General features: G+C 39.8%; 1 protein-coding gene across 2 annotated transcripts in view; it reads right to left on the bottom strand.

Moving 5' to 3' along the window:
• The window catches only part of SLC16A7 (solute carrier family 16 member 7), a 219678-nt gene that overhangs the window by 86115 nt on the left and 112327 nt on the right, over nt 1–21236 (bottom strand). For both annotated transcript variants that reach the window (XM_060244967.1, XM_060244968.1), the window contains exon 2: nt 14013–14250. In XM_060244967.1, coding sequence (XP_060100950.1) covers nt 14013–14226 — 214 coding nt within the window. In that variant the 5' untranslated portion in view covers nt 14227–14250. The remainder of the gene's footprint in view (nt 1–14012; nt 14251–21236) is intronic.

The following is a 21236-nucleotide window of genomic DNA, read 5'->3' as shown; positions in this document are numbered from 1 at the left end:
TTCCAAATTTCCAATTGTTGAGCTGGTCACTAATACATCAGCACTGGCTTTCATACCACATTTTGCCAAGGTATTTTTTACTCTTGAAATATCACAGGTGGTGAGAAGTAACAATGGGACACTATTCAACAACACTTCTTTTGCATAATTTGCTGAATATCTTGTGTTCCATCATAGAAAACAACACCTCACTGGCCTTAGACTAACAGAGAAGTTGAAAGATTCATGAGAACACTAAAGAAAATACTAAGAACTGTAGATACTGAAGGTAAAACTGTTAAGAACTACACAAATTCTTAAGAAATTACAGAGCTACTCAACACATCACCACAGGCCTTCCTCCTGCAACTGCACTGTTTGACCATTCAATAAACACCAAATTACCAGATTTACTCACAGTTCTGGCTCACAATGACCAAATTTGAACAACAGACAAAGCAACAAAAGGAAGAACGGAGGTGAAGATGGAAAAGTGCAAAGCCATAAAATAATCATAACTCCAATGGTGCATTCACACTACACTAGACGAATCTTCATACTCGTATCAGAATAGAGTCCTATATTCTTGCAAGGAGCCTTGGGTCAATGTGCAATCTATTTAACTTTGCCCATAAATGGGGTCTTGAGATTGAATCAAATGCTGCTTTAAGATCCACAAATGCCACCAATAGTTTTTTAAAAGGGCGTGTTGTATATTTATTGGCGAGATGATGGAGTAATAGGCAGTGATCAAGAGTAGAGTGCCCCTGTCTAAAACCTGCTTGGTGTGGTGCTAACAGATCCTTCTCAAAGACCCAGGATTCCAATTTAGATAGAAGATGTCTAGCATACAATTTACCAGCAACATCTAGCAAGCTTATTGGCCTATAGTTTGCAGGGTTGGAACGGTCATCCTTCTTATAAATTGGGATCACAATGGAGGAAGACCATTCCCTAGGAAATCTTCCCATTCTATCAATAGCGGTAAAAAGAGTGGCTAGTACAGGTACAATCGAACAGGTTCCCTTGTTTAAATACTTAGGTGTCATCTTCCACCAGTCATGTTCTTGGGCTGCTCATATAGATCATGCTAAGCATAATATTGAAAAAGCTTCAGTGGGACTACTGCGATTCTATAGAAGAAGAGGTGGTTTTCTTATACGCCCAACTGTCAAAATTTACCAAAGGAAATTATTACCACAGCTGCTCTACGGAACTCCAGTATGGGCCTTTGGAAATCTGCACTCACTAGAAGTTTTCCAGAATAAATTTACATGTAGGCTTCTAGCGGTTTCCCCCCTACACCTTCGCCAATGACTAGACTGGAGCTATCCCTCCCTCATGTTAGAATTTTAGTCCATAAATTGGCTATTAACTTCTGGCTGGGCTCCCTTGGGTTTGATATGGCTAAATCCTTGGTTAAGCAAAGGTTGATAGATCAATCTATCCAAGCTGACAGGGGAATTATAGGTGAACTGAAAACTTCTGTGATCTATAACCAGCTGCCCTTGTCGCCTCCATTACCTCTTCCATATTTTGTAAATTTGATGAATTTTAAGCACCGGAAAGCCTTCACGAGGGCTCACTTTGATTTACTGCCATTACTGGCCAATGAAGGCAGATTCCTTTTCAGGAAAGAGTCTGCACTTGTGACTTAACATCCATTGAGGACCTCTACCATTCCCTGTTTTACTGTCCTGATTTTATCATTGAACGGAATAGGTTTCTGGATCGTATTTTGTCTTCTCTTTTTGGTATGTCAAATCAGGAGAAGCTAGTCTTCTTGCTGTCTGACAGAGATAGAGACATTACCCTCCAAGTTACAAGATTTATGACTGGTATGAACATATGAAGCTGCCTTATACTGAATCAGACCTTTGATCCATCAAAATCAGTATTGTCTTCGCAGACTGGCAGCGGCTCCCCAGGGTCTCAAGCTGAGGTTTTTCACACTTATTTGCCTGGACCCTTTTTTTTTGTGGAGATGCCAGGGATTGAACCTGGGACCTTCTGCTTCCCAAGCAGATGCTCTACCACTGAGCCACCATCCCTCCCCTTATTATGGAAAAGAAAATGAAGACTGTACCTCGTTAATTGCTCATTTTGGGTAGTTTTTTTCCCTTTTTCTCTGATGTTTTAAATTTTATATCTGGTTTTTAAAATTGGGTTTTAATGTATCTTATTGTATTAAGGCATGAGGTATTCTGTTTTTTTCCCCTTGTACCTCTGTTTTATTGTTGAATTTGGTTGTTTGATGCTATGGCAGTATGTGCTAATGCAATAAATTGATTGACTGACTGACTAAGTAAAGAATGTATGGCTAAGAGACAAACTTTCTCTGCTATATGGTAGAATGAGGAGAATCAGTGGGACATGATATATATCGGAAGGATTGGGAGGGAAGGGTTGGAGGTGGGGTGGCTCTGTATGTCAGAGAGGGTATATAGTCCAGTAAGATTGAGGCCAGAGAATTAGATTCCCTTCTAGAAATGCTTTGGGTTGAAATAGAGGGCCCCAAATGAAATTTAACTAGTTTGTTAAATTTAACTAGTTTGTTATTGCCCACCAAATCAAAAGATAGAGGATGATTATAATATGAAGGAAGGATTAAAGATGGTGGCTAAACGTAAAATCTGTGTTGTAATAGGTGATTTTAACTACCCACAGATTGATTGGGACAATATGTGTTCAGGTCGAGAGAAAGAGATTGAGTTTCTAGATGCTCTCAATGACTGTGCTATGGAGCAGATGGTCTCAGAACCTACCAGGGGTGAGGCGATCCTGGATTTGGTCCTAAATAATGCTCAAGACTTGGTGAGAGATGTAAAAGTGATCACACTGCTTGGGAGCAGTGACCATAACATTATTGATTTCACCATTTGTATAAATAGAGAGTTGCCCCAAAAGACCAGCACAACCACGTTTGACTTTAAAAGGGGTAAATTCTCTGAGATGAGGAGGCATGTGAAGAGGAAACTGAAAGGAAAGGTAAATACAGTCAAAACCCTTGGGGAAGCTTGGAGGCTATTTAAAACTACAATCCTAGCAGCTCAGATAAAATATATACCACAAGTTAGGAAAGGCACGAACAGGTATAAGAAAAGGCCTGCATGGTTAACAAACAAAGTAATGGAAGCTGTAAAAGGTAAGAAGGACTCCTTTAAGCAGTGGAAAGCTAGTCCAAGTGAGATTAATAAAAGGGAACACAGGCTGTGGCAAATCAAATGCAAGACTGTGATCGGGCAGGCAAAAAGAGACTATGAGGAGCATATTGCAAAATACATAAAGACCAACAATAAACATTTCTTAAAGTATATTAGAAGCAGCAAATCAGCCAGGGAGGCAATGGGGCCCTTGGATGACCAAGGGGTAAAACGATTACTGAAGGAGAGGGAAATGGCTGAAAAGCTGAATGCATTTTTTGCCTCTGTCTTCACTGTGGAAGATGAGAAGTGTTTGCATGCTCCAGAACCACTTATTTTGGAAGGGGTGTTGAAAGACCTAAGTCAGATTGAGGTGACAAGAGAGGAGGTCCTACAACTGATTGACGAATTAAAATCTAATAAGTCACCAGGTCTGGATGGCATACATCCAAAGTTGAACTTGTGGATCTCCTGACAAAAATATGTAATTTTTCATTGAAATCTGCCTCCGTTCCTGAGGACTGGAAGGTAGCAAATGTCACCCCCATCTTTAAAAAGGATTCCAGAGGAGATCCGGGAAACTACAGGCCAGTCAGTCTGACTTCAATACCAAAAGTTGGTAGAAACCATTATCAAGGACAGAGTAGGCATATTGATGAACACGAGTTATTGAGGAATCCTCAGCATGGGTTCTGTAAGGGAAGATCTTGGTTCACTAACCTGTTACATTTCTTTGAGGGGGTGAACAAACATGTGGACAAAGGAGACCCAATAGATGTTGTTCACCTTGACTTTTCCTCATTAAAGTCTCCTTAGTAAGCTCGGGAGTCATGGAGTAAAAGGACAGGTCCTCTTGTGGATCAAAAACTGGCTAATTAATAGGAAGCAGAGAGCGAGTATAAATGGGCAGTCTTCGCTGTGGAGGATGGTAAGCAGTGGGGTGCCACAGGGCTCAATACTGGGTCCCATGCTCTTTAACTTGTTCATAAATGATTTGGAGTTGGGAGTAAGCAGTGAAGTGGCCAAATTTGCAGATGACGCTAAATTGTTCAGGGTGGTGAGAACCAGAGAGGATTGTGAGGCACTCCAAAGGGATCTGTTGAGGCTGGGTGAGTGGGCGTCAACGTGGCAGATGAAGTTCAATGTGGCCAAGTGCAAAGTAATGCACATTGGGGCCAAGAATCCCAGCTACAAATACAAGTTGATGGAGTGTGAACTGGCAGAGACTGACCAAGAGGGTCATGGTAGATAACTCACTGAAAATGTCAAGACAGTGTGCGATTGCAATAAAAAAGGCCAACACCATGCTGGGAGTTATTAAGAAGGGAACTGAAAACAAATCAGCCAGTATCATAATGCCCCTGTATGGTGAAGTGTGGTCACCGCACCTCAAAAAGGATATTATAGAATTGGAAAAAGTGCAGAAAAGGGCAACTAGAATGATTAAAGGTTTGGAACACTTTCCCTATGAAGAAAGGTTAAAACGCTTGGGGCTCTTTAGCTTGGAGAATCGTCGACTGCGGGATGACATGATAGAGGTTTACAAGATTATGCATGCGATGGAGAAAGTGAAGAAAGGAGTACTTTTCTCCCTTTCTCACAATACAAGAACTCGTGGGTATTCAATGAAATTGTTGAGCAGTCAGGTTATCAAAGTAAGTACATGCAAATCATTTCCAAAACACATCTAAGCACACACTTCATTAGAACAAATTGCTTAAAATGCTTAGTGCTACAAAGTGCTTGTAAGTCAAGCCTGTGCAGATTTTTTTTCCCAAAAGGTATAAATCCAAAGATTCCCCGACATCCCTCTGATGGAGCCTGGAGCTGGCAGGATGCTTGTTGCTCCGTTTCCATTCCCTTTATTAAAGCGGGATATCCAAATTGAAGAAGAACGGTGTTCCGCCACCCATGTTCTAATAGGGCGAGTAGTATTACCCATGTAAATCCAATTACATCTGCACAAAATTGCATATACCACATGAGAATTGTGAAATACATCAATTTGGATATCCCTCTTTGATAAAGACAGTGGAAACGGTGCGACAAGCATCCTGCCGGCTCCAAGCTCCGTCAAAGGGATGTCGGGAAATCTTTGGATTTATTCCTTTTGGAAAGAAAAATCTGCAGAGGCACTTTGACTTACAAGCACTTTGTAGCACTAAGCACTTTAAGCAATTTGTTCTAATGAAGTGTGTGCTTAGATGCGTTTTGGAAATGATTTACATGTACTTACCTTGATATATTAATTGTTGAATTAGATTATAATAATCAGTGCTTTGAAGTTTCATACTTAAATAACTGTAAATGAATTAACAATTGTGTTCATTATTTTGTCACGGTTTCTCTTTGGGTTTTCATTGTCTCCGTGATTCTTTCTATTGTAATTCTCACCTGGGGACTGGCAACCCTAAACAGAGCTCAGATTTTTGTCTGTGGTGGCAGTGGCTGCCAAAACAACATTTAAAAAAAAAAACCGTGGGAGAGGAAAGCAGTCGGGCATTCACCTCTTGCTGCCATGATGGCAACCGCTGTGATGGAGCACTGGAGCAGACAGGAAGAATAGGGAACAACCGCTGTTGTTTCCCTGGCTCCTGTAGAGCTCCTTGCTGTCAGGAGACCCCTCCAGGGTCCCCCTCAAGATACCGCAGCTGTGGTACCCCTCCTACCCCCTGATTCGGGGGGGAGGCATTGGAGCAGAGCTCCGCGGACCACCACTGAGCTCAAGGCGCTGAAACCCGGAAAAACTGCTTTCCTCTCTTAACAAGCTTTTGATGCATCATTCTTCTACCTTAATCACTGAAATTCTACCATGCAAGTAAGTCTGCTTTCCAGTACTACTGGCTAATGGATTTTTTAACATAATAACAATTGGGACTGTTCAAAAAGAAAGAGGAAGATAATTTCACCCCCTTCTCCGCAAGGGAGGCTTCAAAAAGACAAAGAACAAACTTGAGAATTTTCAGTAACTTAAGTGGGACTGAGCACAGATATTCGAACTGATTCGGTTTACAATTAAACAAGTCATAATGAGATCACTACTTGGTTACAATATAGTCTGAATAAAAATGGGATATGTGTTGCCTAATCGGGACTGAAATGACTACAATTGAAATGCAGGAGAAAAGCACACGGCTGGAGGAGATTTAGAAAGACAGACTAACTGGGACTGTGAGCTACTTTTTAACTTTGATTATCAGACTGAGTTATTCTGTGTAGAAAATGGCATTGCAAATTAAGGCATTTGATTTAAAAAAAGATGTTATGACTACCATAATCTCCTTAAAGCAGGAAATTGGTCTCTTAACTGAGTTGATACAAAAGCAGACGGAAACCTTTATTCTGAAATACAGTGAAACTTAAAGTTTAGATGAGCAGAGTGGTAAAGAGACCCCAGTGATGTCTGCTAAGTTGAGAAAAATGGATAAAGAGTCATTGGGAAAGGTGCCAAAGGTAATCAAAATGGAGGCAACGTGCATAGTTACAAAGAAGAGGCAGAAATCAAGACTGATCAAAATTCTCACAGGAGGAAGTGACGGTGTGGGGTCTTATCATTCTCAGCAAAATGGATGAATGTGCCAAGGGGAGAAGAGGCAGATTTCAGAAAGATCAAAACTTGGAAAGTCTTTAAGAAGAAGGGATTATAAATTGGTTTTTTTCTGCATTTAATTGGTTAACATTGAATCAATCAAAGGAAACTGGCAAGCAATTTTGAAATGGCAAGCAAGGCTTTTGAAACCAGGTTGTTTCTTTTCCGTTTGTTATTTTCATTTATGGAAGCTAAATAGTGCAATGTAATAGAGAGTGGGCTATGGAGATTGTATGATTTTTTCCTCTAGGTAAAAATAAACAAGTGTGGGAAATAAGGCAGTTACTGCATATTAAATTTGTGCTTCTTAGAGTAATATGAAAATAGGAGTTATAGTCTCCAAAAGTTTTTAAAGAATTTTAAACATCCAAGGTAGAGAAAGAATTAACTTGGGTTAATTTGTAACAAGGCAGACAAGACAGATATTTTGTGCTCCTGATATTTCTGACTGGAAAAATTGTTTATATTGAAATAGACAAAGTATTGTGTTTTTTGTTCTTCTTTTCTCTCTTCTGCTAGAAACAAGTAAGTTAGTATTAAGGATAAAGAAACTATGTTTATCTTTTATGCTTATGTTAATGGTTAATGCTATTAAATTAACTAGTTAGTTCTTATTTTTAATATTGCTAAATTTAACCAGTTAGCTCTGTTTCGTGATTGGCCTTTCTGCTTTTCTCACTTGTATGTACTGAAGACGAATAGTTTAGATTTATATTGTAAGCAATGGAATAGTTAAAAAGTATATAATGAAATAATAAGTCTCTAGAATTTAATGGTTATACTGGGTAAAAATCTAAAGTCTTACAGGTAGAAGGAATTTGGTATTATGTTTTGAGGTAGCAATATAACTGATATATTTGCTGCTTTTCTGTTCTTTTTTGTTTTTCTATCTTGTACCCTCCCTTTATTTTTGCTTCTGTAACCCCGCATTATTCTCCCTTTTTATACCTAAACTTAATTTAAAAATTTGAAAAAAAAACTGTAGTCAATCAAATATCCAATAATCAATCAGAAGCTTTGCAGGGCAAAAGCCTTACCTGGCCCCACCCACTTCCTAAAAATACTTGGTGGGCACCAGAAAAGATGTTGGTGGGTGCCATGGTTGTGGACCCCTCAATTTCTTTTTGGGACTGGTGGAATCTGGTATTGTTTTACTAACCTTGCTTTGGGATTGAGTTTCAAGATTGTCATTCTTTCTAGTGCTTTTTTGGTGATGATTTTGAGTATTTCTATCACAAATCTTTTTTTTAATTACTGAAATGCTATTGAACTACTTGTGTTGTTCTTGTCTATACTTACTAGCAGAATTCATTGTTCTTGCTCCTGTTACCTCATTATGTCCCCCTTTAACCTACCTTCAAATTTTAAATTAGTTCAACACGTAAAAAAAAAATAGTTTAAAACACATGTAAAAATCTGAATGAGAAGTATTCCTACAAGCCCATGAAGCATTTGGAAATTATGTTTTTAATGACACATTAAATTAGGTTCTTAAAATTCAGTGCTCTGCATATTCAGAGAGGGAATGAAGAGTTTTGTCCCTTACAACAAAGACACAAAGGTCAATGCCAAGTGATTTCCTAGTTGTTGCTCATTTCATTTTCTCAGAACCAAAGTCTGAAAAACTGGGAATGACTACTGCTGTCTGAGAAAGATAATTGCTAATGTCTACTTATTCTTGCACAAAAGTTAAAAACGCAGCCATCTGTTATTTACATTACATGAATTTTGCAACTGTCATTTATTTTTGCAATGTGTGCCATTTCATTTTCACAATAATATCACTAAGGCAGTGGTCCTATGACAGTTTCTTGGGAGTAAATCCTATTAAGCAATGCAGGACTGTCTTCAGAATATATCATGTAAAGTTCTGGAGAAGATCACTATTGTTTTGTAGGACAAGAGCAATGAGTTGCACCATTTGCCTCCAACATTTGCCAGTTGCTTCTGGAAATGAACAAATCAGGCATCACAGAGATACTTTTCTTAATGGTTTATTTCCAGCATTATTCACGAGAGAAGCATGTATTCTTAGCAGTCTGGATTGGTAGCCTGGTATAACTTTATTTGATCCATTTTAAAAAAAATTACCTATGCTGCTGATCATCACAGCACCCTGCCAATTAACTTCATCAGTCACTAAGTGTTGTTTCTCTAAATCTTAGCATATCTGATTTAAATGGATGAATCTAAATTCTGGTGTTTTGAGAAACAGAGAATAATTTTTGTTTACTCTTTCTTGTTTATTCATATTTTAGGAACATATCATTTTTTCTTAGTCTTTCTTTAGTTAACTAAACTTCTACATTCTTTTCCAAAAGCATTGAGTTGTTGTTGTTCAGTCACACAGTCGAGTCCAACTCTTTACAACCCCATAGACAAAGTCACGCCAGGCCCTCCTGTCTTCCACCATCCTCCAAAGTCTGCTCAAATTTGTGTTAGATAGTTACATCAGTAATGCTGTCCAGCCATCTCATCTTTTGCTGTCCCCTTCTTCTTTTGCCTTCTGTCTTTCCCAGCATCAGGGACTTCTCCAGTGAGTGCTCCCTTCTCATTTGGTGGCCAAAGTATTTGAGCTTCAACTTCAGCATCTGACCTTCCAGTCAGGGTTGATTTCCCTTAGGACTCATTGATTTGATCTTCTTGCAGTCCAAGGGACTCTCAAGATTCTTCTCCAGTACCACAGCTCGAAAGCATCTATTCTTCTGCACTTGGCCTTCCTTATGGTCCAACTCTTACAGCCATACATTACTACCGGGAACACCATAGCTTTGACTATACAGACTTTTGTTGGCAGGCTGATGTCTACTTTTTATTATACTGCCTAGGTTCACCATAGCTGTCCTTCCAAGGAGCAAACGTCTTTTAATTTCATGACTACAGTCACCATCTGCAGTGATCTTGGATCCCAGAAATGAGAAGTCTGTCACTACTTCCATGTCTTCCCCTTCTATCTGCCAAGGTGTGATGGGGCTGGATGCCACGATCTTAGCCTAAGTTAAAAGCACAAATACTTTGAACTCGCCATACACACTATTTTTTTTTTCTAATTAACAAATTGTAGAACAAATTGTAAGGACTTATTTATGAGCTACTTTTGAATCATTATATGAACAAAACTTCAGGAGTCTGTTGCAGTTTAAAAATTACAGACCTAAAAACAGGCTTGTTTGTGATGTAGCAAAGACTGTTGTTACTCTTCCTACTAGTTCCGGCCCCTTCCCAGCCAAGCCGACAACGTCGGCGTTCATGCCGGGGGCCGTTATTGCCCGCACGGATGGAGGAAGTGGTTGATTGACAGCCTCGGCTCATCCGGGGCTTCTTCTGGCCGCGGCGTCAGGGCTATATAAGCCCTGAACCCTCCCAGAACTACGCAGTTTGCAAGGGATATGTATATCATAAGACTGGCCAGGTAAAGTCTCACTACAAAACACATCAACTAAATACACTTCCAACAACCAGGCACTGTAATAGGTGGCAATGCCTGAGAATATTTTTTATTTTTTTATTTTAAGTCCCTCAGTTTCTGGACAAGCTTCTGGTAAACAATCTGGTTTCTATCTCTATCCTCAGTGAAAATTATCCCATTCACAAAGCCATTGCCCTTAATTTAACACAGTTGGCAGCCTCTGCTCAGCTTGGGCTTCAAACAAGTTGTCATGGAGACTTAACAGGTATTCCAGCTAGAGTGGAGGGTTCTTCAAGACTAAACAATATGGTGAATGTTCAGCTCTGATTATTCTGCATCCATAAGCCTTGACTCAACTATGATGCCAATTCAACAATCATCAAACCCTCCAAAATGTGAACTGCTAAAACTGTGCTAAAACTTCTAAACCTGTTTAAACATATATACAGTACAATTTGGAAACTACCATCTGTCAAAATGCTCCACTCACTAAAAGGAAAGGAAGTTTAATACCAAATTTGATTTATACAGTTTAGAGTGTCATGTCTATGCTTTCTTGAAGGGGTGAACACCATGCTTGACCTATTTGCTGAATTAACTACAAATCCAAGAGAGCATATGGATGACCAGATGGCCTGCTATAATTTAATGGCATTTATTCTAAGTATGAAGTAAGTGATAAACATAATTAACATTCCTTTTAGCTTCTTACTGGATGTCTTTTATTAGTTTCATTTTTCCCTGAGACATTGAAAGGTAAGTTAATACCCTGTTACTGAAACACAGATGCCTGCTAATTACATCAGGAGGCTGAAAGCCTACATTGCAGAGAGTCTTGCCTAGACTCTAACTTACCCAACGACCCTGCTGCGAAGATTAATAGACAAAGCACTAAATCATAATGTGTCAGATCTCAAATGTTTTTCAGATCCCCTAATTAAGATATAGCATTAGAGATAGCGTTAAGAGATATGGAGTGGGCCTGCAGCATTTTCAATATATCTGTTATGCTTTTGCTGTAAACAAGGTTCTTTGCACACAAAAATCTTACTGATTTATTTCAAGATACATCAAATGCTAAAAATTAAACAATCATTCTCAGATTGAAGAAAAACATAACAAAGGAATAACTCTTTCCCAAACATTATTTTTAATTGTTTGCCTATTTCATCCTCTGCCAGTGATTGTTTAACTGCTGTATATCATGGGAAGCAATTTTGCGGTAAATGTTCTTCAAAGAATGTTTACCTTGGGCATGGCTACCTGCTGCTACCATGTTCAAGCTGTGTGGATACAGCAAGGCATCAAAATAACTTTGCATAGTTGAACTGAACTGCAACTTACTTTGACAATGTTATATACAAATACTTGAAATCTCTTTATGATACTTGGTATTTATTTTAGACAGATAAATTTCAGAGTTGCAGTGAAGGGCTATAAATGAAGAATTATCTACATAACTTGATATTTACATATCCTGAGAGAAGTTCAGATGCTTATTGTCAGTGATGGTAAGGATGAGGAACACTTAACTTTCCCAAGAAAGTACCAGTATCAGTATATGATATGGGAAAAGATAAACCAGAAATCAACAAGGTGACTCATCCAGATTCTAACATCCTAAACGAACCAGAAATAGCTGGATGGGGGGGTGGGTAGGAATACTGTCTTTGAAGAATTCCATAGATGTAGTTAATGCAGCCAAACCTATGAAGAGTCTTATGGCACTGTTTGTTTATGGATCACATAATCACAACATTTCATAGAATCAGGCCTCAGATTCTGTGGGAGCTCACAGGAGCACAGCTCCTGAAGCTTTCTGAGAGTTCCACCTCCTTGTCCATTGAAAAGTATGTGCAGCTGCATAGCAATCCCTGGATGAGCTCCACCACCTATTTTTCTACAAAACAACCCCTGCATAGAATCATAGAGTTGGAAGGAACCTCCAGGGTCATCTTGTCCAGCCCCTACATTTGTAGTGCTCTAGACAATGTATAACATTTATAAAACATTAAAATCATAAAATCAGTATAAACTATTAATACATTAATTTAAAAGATCAAGTGGCAAAATTTACAGTTTCCTCCCATTTTGGCCTAGTGCCTCGTGGACATGAGGGACTAACACATCTATTGTTTGCATAAGCTTTTGTGAGCTGGAGCATCTATTGCCAACTAACCAGGAAAAAAAATATCCTGCTACTTAACAGTATGCAATATTCATCATGGCCTAAGTAATAAACCCAAAAAATAACTGGAGTGACAGTAAAGATCAAAATGAACAGCAACCCGACACTAGGCAATTATGAATAAAAGTTCCACGCAGTAGTCTCTGCTCAAGGTCCGCTCCAGACGAAGACCCCAGTATTTATTATCTCCGTTTCAATTTCATAACATCTTCAACAGTGGAATGAGCTTCAGTGAATAATTCTGAAACCCCAATGTTCATGGAAATTACTCCTGATTATTTCTACTTAGTATTTGTAAAAATTCCAGTAATTATTTTATGGTGATTTCCACACAATTTCAGTCTTTTCTCATTTCATAGGAATCAATCCTTCATTCAGTTTCAGTTTGCTTTATTACGGTCCATGACCAAACACACAGCACAATGCAGGCCAGCAACAACCACATAAAAATTGTAAAAATCAAGATGGACCTAAATAGGTAAAACATAAGATATTTTAAAAATAAATGTGAAAATAAAATATAGGACATTAGTATGAATAATGAGATATGACAAATAATACAGTAGTGGTCAAACATCTTCTAGCTTAATAAATATAGTACATATAATAAAACATTTAAAAATTATACAGCTCCAGAAAAAATATTAACTAGAATACACTGGTTAAAATTACAATCCTTCATTCTATGTAACACATGCCCCAGTGTTCCAGTTACATTTTTAGTGTTCCGTGTAACACTAAAAATGAGAAAAGACTGAAATTGTGTGGAAATCACCATAAAATAATTATTGGAATTTTCACAAATACGAAATAATCAGGAGTAATTTCCATGAACATTGAGGTCCAGAATTATTCATTGAAGCTCATTCCACTGTTGAAGATGTTATGAAATTGGAACAGAGATAATAAATCCTGGGTCTTTCTCTGGAATGACCTTGAGCTGAGACTACTGTGTGGACCTTTTATTCATAATTTCCTAGTGTCGGGTTGCTGTTCATATGAACCTAAGTAAAACATCACCTGACAGTTTTTGCAGATCAAACTGATATTAAAAGGGCAGCTAGCAGGACCAGTTTAACAGACAGCAACCCTGTCTGATGCTCACTTTGACAAATACATGTCAAATACTTGAGTGGTTTGATAGGCTGCAATATATTATCTCTTTCATTTTATTAATAGAGCCTCCTCTCTAGAATTAAGCATGAAATAAACGTATATATTATAAATCATACTCTGCACCATTTTACATTAAAATAAAGCAAAATAGGTAGGATTTAATATACTATGCTGGTGCTACAGTTTCTGAAAGTTAAGGTCAGTTCCTTCTGAATTAAATGGGACCTGAGAGAATCAATACATCTTTAAGTAGCATCACTTGATCATGTTAATTAATCCAGAAGACTTGATAAATGGTGTTACATCTCTGTTTGTTCTCTATTGAACTAGGCTAGCTTCTTTTACCTCAGTACTGATTTTAGAAGGTGTTTAGACTCTTACTTAACCCAGTAACATTTTATAATTAATGAATTCTTAATCTAATGTGCTATGAGGAGAAATACATTGTACAGTTGTTCTAAAAGCAGAAATTGGATATTGTGGACTGGGGTGGAGTTCAGAAGGAGAGGGAATAGAGAGGGAACAATGTGAGTTTTGCAAGAGAAGCTCCTCTTAATTACAGGGGAAAATGGATAGTTCCTCTGGTACCTCCTGCATACATGACAGCCAACATGATTGATGATATCCAAGCTATCTGGCTATATGATGTGTGGAAGATATCCTGTATTTCTTTGAAGAATACTGTGATGGCTTTTGGAAATGCATAGGAAAATCCAATGGAGATGAATGCCCCGAAGACCACGATCCAGCCCCATCCTCCATCAGGGGGAGCATACTGCGGTGCTGTTGCTGCAGGGGGCATTTTTTCCCTCTCTTTGTAATTAAGCTGTAGGGGAAAATAAAAAAGTTGAAATGATGCTTTCAATAGATCATACTGTCCATATATTAGCCAATTAAATATCAGATATAAAAAGCTGTTATAAAATGAACAATTTCATAGAGAGCAGAATCTTCACATTAAGAACATAAGAGAAGCCATGTTGGATCAGGCCAATGGCCCATCCAATCCAACACTCTGTGTCACACAGTGGCAAAAAAAAAAAATTATATATATACACACACACACACACACACACATACACACTGTGGCTAATAGCCACTGATGGACCTCTGCTCCATATTTTTATCCAATCCCCTCTTGAAGCTGGCTATGCTTGTAGCCGCCACCACCTCCTGTGGCAGTGAATTCCACATGTTAATCACCCTTTGGGTGAAGAAGTACTTCCTTTTATCCGTTTTAACCTGACTGCTCAGCAATTTCATTGAATGCCCATGAGTTCTTGTATTGTGAGAAATAGAGTACTTCTTTCTCTACTTTCTCCATCCCATGCATTATCTTGTAAACCTCTATCATGTCACCCCGCAGGTGACGTTTCTCCAAGCTAAAGAGCCCCAAGTGTTTCAACCTTTCTTCATAGGGAAAGTGTTCCAACCCTTTAACATTATACTGTTGTGCTGAGAATGATGTAGTGCAATTACTCAATAAAAGCCAAGGCAGTGTTCAAGAGGAGGGAAAGTCTTGGCAATCATTACTAAAAGAACATCATTAGGTATACAGCAGCTTTTGCAGGTCACTGATCCAAGTCACTGAAGTTGTATTTAGCAATTAATCACAGATGGTAAAGTGACATGTAGGTCTGCTGGTATCAATCTACCTAGCTCCATCATTTCCAGTGATATGTTTGAAATATGAAATGCATATTTGGTTCTGACTTCTATCAAGTATGACAGTTAAATTTTAGGAGTGTTTGTCACATTTTTTACTTGTGGTATGAAACTTATTTTTAATGGAAGATACAATTGACTTAAAAGTCTTGAAACCCAATGAATAGATATAGTTATACCACACATATAATACACTAATGAAGAGAAAACAAAGCCACAACTGTGCCACTATTTCCAGTAAACTCAGAGTCAAAAGGCTTGGTTATCTATAGCCCCGTAAAGGTGTTGAAATAAAGAGTTTCCACCAGTCAACAGTAGCATCATGTATTAATATCACAGAAATATTCCCACAAGTCACATAAATAACTCAAGCTCTCATGGGAAGAATTAATGTGCATTCATTTGCTATGTGTGCAGGGCTGGCCCAAGCCCTTCTGGTGCCCAAGGCAGCACAGCTCCGCACCTGAGTCCCGGGCTTGCAGCTTACTTGTGAGTAGACCTGCAGCTGCCACCTACTCATGAGTAGACCTGTGACTGCTGCATACTCACAAGTAGACCTGCGGGGCTGGGAGGGCAGGAAGGGAGACGAGGAGAAACAGCAGCGATCAGGGCAGGAAGGCCAAGAAAGAAGATGCTGAGAAGCAGCGGTGATAGGGACTGGGAGAGTTGGAAAGGAGGTGAGGAGAAGCAGTGGCAGTCAGGACTGGGAGGGCAGGAAAGGAGGTGAGGAGAAGCAGCAGGGATCAGGATTGGGAGTGCTGGAAAGGAGGTGAGAAGAAACAGTAGTGATCGGGGCAGGGACGATGGGAAAGGAGGCGAGAAGCAGTGGTGATCGGGACTGGGAGGGCTGGAAAGGATGTGAGAAGAAGCAGCAGTGGTCGGGATTGGGAGGGCTGGAAAGGAGGCGAGGAGAAGCAGCCATGATCGGGACTGGGAGGGCAGGAAAGGAGGCAAGGAGAAGCAGTGGCAATCCGGACTGGGAGGGCAGGAAAGGATGTGAGGAGAAGCAGCGGCGGTTGGGATTGGGAGGGTTGGAAAGGAGGTGAGGAGAAGCAACGGTGATCAGGACTGGGAGGGTGGGAAAAAGAGGTGAGGAGAAGCAGTGGTGGTTGGGACTGGGAGGGCAGGAAAGGAGGCTAAGAGAAGCAGCAGTGATCGGGACTGGGAGGACTGGAAAGGATGTGAGGAGCAGCAGTGGCGGTCGGGATTGGGAGGGCTGAAAAGGAGGCGAGGAGAAGCAGCCGTGATCGGGACTGGGAGGGCAGGAAAGGAGGCGAGGAGAAGCAGCAACGATTGGGACTGGGAGGGCAAGAAAGGAGGTGAGGAGAAGCAGCAGCAATTGGGACTGGGAGGGCAGGAAAGGAGGCGAGGAGAAGCAGCAGTGGTCAGGGCGGGGAGGGCAGGAAAGGAAGCATGGAGAAGCAATGGCGATCCGGGTGGGGAGGGCAGGAAAGGAGGCAGGGAGAAGCCGCAGTGATCAGGGTGGGAAGGGAAAGGATTTTTTTAAATCAAAAGTCGGGGCGGTCAATTTGGCACCCCTCCAGGGCCGGTGCTCTAGGCAAGCGCCTAGTTTGCCTATTGGAAGAGCCGGCCCTGTATGTATGAGAAAGATATGGAAAATTCTTCTGGATCTGTAAAGTGTGCATGATTTTTCCTACATTTGCATTACCCTACGCTGTATTATATATTTGGAAATTCAGGTGACTTGTGAGGTGTTCTTGTATCATGATGAATTAATGCAAAATGTAACTCTTAAAATCAGCTCTGGGAAGAAATGGCATCCACTATTCTGAAATGCTTTTCTTAACAGTTACCCGATAAGCAAGGCACTGAGCCAAATGATTAATTACACAATAAGATGAAACAACAATGGGATTTTGTTAAAGTAAGTTGTGGTACTAGCTGCCATCTACAAACTAGTGGAAGTTTAGCCTATGTGCAGGAAACTCTACTATATCTTTTTCACTCTTTCCTAGGTATTTGTAATCATGTCATTAGTGTTCAAATAACAAATTTCCTCTTACTTTTACATATGACATTTAAATGGTCTCCAATGTCATCTAACAGGGAGATTTCATTAGAGTTAAGGCTGTGTACAAATTTCTATTTTGATTATGACAATTCTGGGTTTCATGTCTCTTTAAAATAAATAGGATTCAACTTAGTAAGAAGCTTCATAGATTTTCACATGCTATACCATGCAATCCTATGGAGGGTTATGATCTATATACTAATACTTAAGTAGCAAAATCAGAGGATAGTGAAATCTGGTGACTGGAGCTGTGAAAGAACAAGATAGATATTTCCATATTGGCTTATTTTACTTCATGACTTTGCTCTCCTTTTTGGCTGAGTCATGTCTGAATGTTAGGGCTGCAAGCCCAAGGCTGACAACTGGCAGGGAATTTACACTATGGTAAGGGGCCTCATTGGCAAAGTGATGACACCATTTCTGGCATCACCTGAAAGTGACATCACTGCATAGTGATAATGCTCAGTGATGCTCATTCTAGGTCCTGAATTGTGTTCTGGTTTCTCTTTATAATTAATAGTACTCCGTATATACTCTGTTCTGCTCAGAAGTACTATTTTTAAAACATTTTTAATTTTTTTTTTTAATATAGTCTTAACAAGTAATGAAGAGAAACTGATAAGATGTTTGTTTGGGAGGAATGGCGGCTCAGCGGTGGAGCATCTGCTTGGTAAGCAGAAGGTCCCAGGTTCAATCCCCGGCATCTCCAACTAAAAAGGGTCCAGGCAAATAGGTGTGAAAAACCTCAGCTTGAGGCCCTGGAGAGCCGCTGCCAGTCTGAGTAGACAATACTGACTTTGATGGGCTGAGGGTCTGATTCAGTATAAGGCAGCTTCATATGTTCAACCTTTTCTTTTCATTTTTTAATATATGTATAGAACCCTCTAAGGAAGCTTGGCATGAAACACGTAGGGGTATTGCTATTCAGAATAAACAATTCTGTTTCCACTGCAACGTATGTTCCTTTGACTCTTTGCTCCTATTAGTTCAACTCTTCATTCTTTTCTCAATAATTGATAAGTCACTGCAGACTGTGTAAACAGTCTCTACACAGAACAGTACTGAAAGGGCATGAGAGCTATAATACAAAAGCAATGTGTGTGGAATGTGATGGCCATTTCACACACTTAATCTCTCTTAAAGAACAGACATAGAATTATGAATATCTCAGTGAATACACTTTTCTCACTGCATGCCATTATGTTGCTAATACTATGATGACTATTGTACCTTCTCCTATTTGACATCGACAAAGCAATAAGCATATGTTTGCATTTTATAAGGCACAAAAGTCACATGATTCTTGCCTAGTTACAATGACATACAGAATAAATAAACAGGTCTAGAAAAAGCTCAGAATCCGTTGTGCAGTCATTAAAAGCCAGCTGAAATCAATGGATTTAGGAATACACCAGTAGTGTAGCCAGGCAGCAAACGTGATCTTTCCCCAAGCCAAGCCCCCTTTCAAGCTGCACAGCCATCCAAGGAGTCTGACTGGGAGGCATCACAGACTGCTAGCATACACAGTTGGGAGTCCCCTCTCCAGGGCTTCTTTTTTTGTAGCAGGAACTCCTTTGCATATTAGGCCACACACCCCTGATGTAGCCAATCCTCCGGGAGCTTACAGTAGGCCCTATACTAAGAGTCCTGTAAGCTCTTGGAGGATTGGCTACATCAGGGTTGTGTGGCCTAATATGCAAAGGAGTTCATGCAACAAAAAAAGCCCTGCCCCTCTCCAACATTTGCTGCAAGACAGCCCACCCTCCAAGTAAGGGGGGGCTGCAAAACCGAGCTCCCCACTAAAATCATGCCTCCTGCCTGCCAATAAAACCTAACAATGGGGTTACCAGAGTCAATTACCCAATCCACTGATAACAGAATGAGGTAGGCAACCCCCCCCACATACTTTCTAAATCAATCTGGCCCTAAATATGATGACCCATTCTATTACAGGGCAGACCAAGTGATTGGTGACAAATGAATCTAATGGTTGGAGGGGCAAGTCATCTACTTGACTCCACCTTTCTGAACAACAGCCATGCAGATAACCTTCCAACTGTCTTGATCCTTCCATGGAGGCAAAAGTGGCCCTCTATTCTGACCCAAGTCACCATCACCAAGAGAACCATATTCTAAGAAAAGCAGTTTCAATTACTGGGCAATATAATATGCTATTATTAAGAGATACATTTTATGATGTTGAACTAATAAAATAAGCATTAGCTTTATAATAAATTATTGATAATAAAGTATTGATAATAAGTATGTTTCAATTGATTCTCACCAACAAGGAAGAATTGATTGATTCTCACCAGCAAGGAAGAATTGATTGATTCTCACCAACAAGGAAGAATTGATTGAAGAAGTGGAAATAGTGGGCACCCTGGGCAGTAGTGACCATGTGATTTTGGAATTTACAGTCTTAGGGAAGGGAAAAGCTATACGTAGCCAGACTTATAGGTTGGACTTCAGAAAGGCAAACTTTGACAGACTTAGAACTATGCTGGGCAAAATCTCATGGTCAGAAATACTTAAGAGGAAGGGGGTTCAGGAGGGATGGGAGTTTCTGAAAAGCGAAATACTGAAAGCACAATCACAGAGAATTCCTATGAGAAGAAAAAATGGAAAAAGCCTAAAGAAGCCGAAGTGGCTCCATAAACAGCTCTCTAAAGACTTAAAATAAAAAGACTCCTTTAAGAATTGGAAGGAGGGACTTATAACCAAGAATGAATATAAACATATCACCAGTGCTTGTAGAGAAAAAGTTAGGAAAGCTAAAGCTCAGTATGAGCTTAGGCTGGCCAAAGATGCTAAAAACAACAAAAAAAGGGCTCTTTTCTTATGTTCAGAGTAAGAAAAAGAGCAAGGACATGGTAGGCCCATTGCAAGGGCAAGAAAGTGAAATTGTAACAGGTAATGAAGAGAGGGCAGAACTGCTCACTTCCTACTTTTTCTCAGTCTTCTCTTCTGAGGGGAACAGTGCTCAGCATGGCAAAAACAGAACATATAAGGAGGGTATGAAGTTCCAACCTAGGATCAGCATAGGGGTAGTACATAAACACCTAGTTTCTTTAAATGAAACTAAATCCTCAGGGGCAGATGAATTGCATCCAAGGGTTCTAAAAGAGCTTGCAAGATGCAATTTCTGAGCCTCTGGCTATTATTTTTGAGAATTCTTGGAGAACAGGTGCCGGAAGATTGGAAGTGGGTGAAAGTTGTCCCCATCTTCAAGAAGGGGAAAAAAGATGATCCGGGTAACTACCGACCTGTCAGCTTGATGTCTATACCTGGAAAAGTTTTAGAACAAATCATCAAACAGTCGGTCCTGGAACAAAGAATGGATGTGATAACTAAGAGCCAGCATGGTTTTCTCAAGAACAAGTCATGTCAGACTAACCTGATCTCTTTTTTTGAAAAGTGACCACCTTGCTGGATCAGGGGAATGCTGATTTCAGTAAGGCTTTTGATAAGGTTCCACATACCATCCTTGTTGATAAAATGGTAAAATGTGGTTTGAATCCTGTTACCGTTAGGTGGATCTGTAACTGGTTGACAGGTCGCACCCAAAGAGTGCTTGTGAATGGTTCCTCATCCTCTTGGAGAGTAGTGACAAGTGAAGTGCCTCAAGGATCTGTCCTGGGACCTGTTTAGTTCAACATCTTTATCAATGATTTGGATGAAGGAATAGAGGGAATGCTTATTAAATTTGCAGATGATACTAAATTGGGAGAGGTTGCAAACATGGAAGAAGACAGAAACAGGATACAGGATGACCTTGACAAGCTGGAAAACTGTGCTAAAATCAATAAAATGAATTTTAACAGGGATAAATGTAAAGTTCTGCATTTAGGTAGGAAAAATCCAATGCATGGTTATAGGATGGGGAAGACTTGCCTTAGCAGTAGTATGTGCGAAAAGGATCTAGGGGTCTTAGTGGATCATATGCTGAACATGAGTCAACAGTGTGATATGGTGGCTAAAAAGGCAAATGCAATTTTGGGCTGTATCAACAGAAGTATAGTGTCCAGATCATGTGATGTGATGGTATCGCTTTACTCTGCTCTAGTAAGACCTCACCTGGAGTATTGTGTTCAGTTTTGGGCACCACATTTTAA

This window comes from Heteronotia binoei, chromosome 8 (assembly GCF_032191835.1).
Source record: "Heteronotia binoei isolate CCM8104 ecotype False Entrance Well chromosome 8, APGP_CSIRO_Hbin_v1, whole genome shotgun sequence".
NCBI lineage: Eukaryota > Metazoa > Chordata > Lepidosauria > Squamata > Gekkonidae > Heteronotia > Heteronotia binoei.
This window is presented reverse-complemented; position numbering and strand designations above follow the sequence as displayed.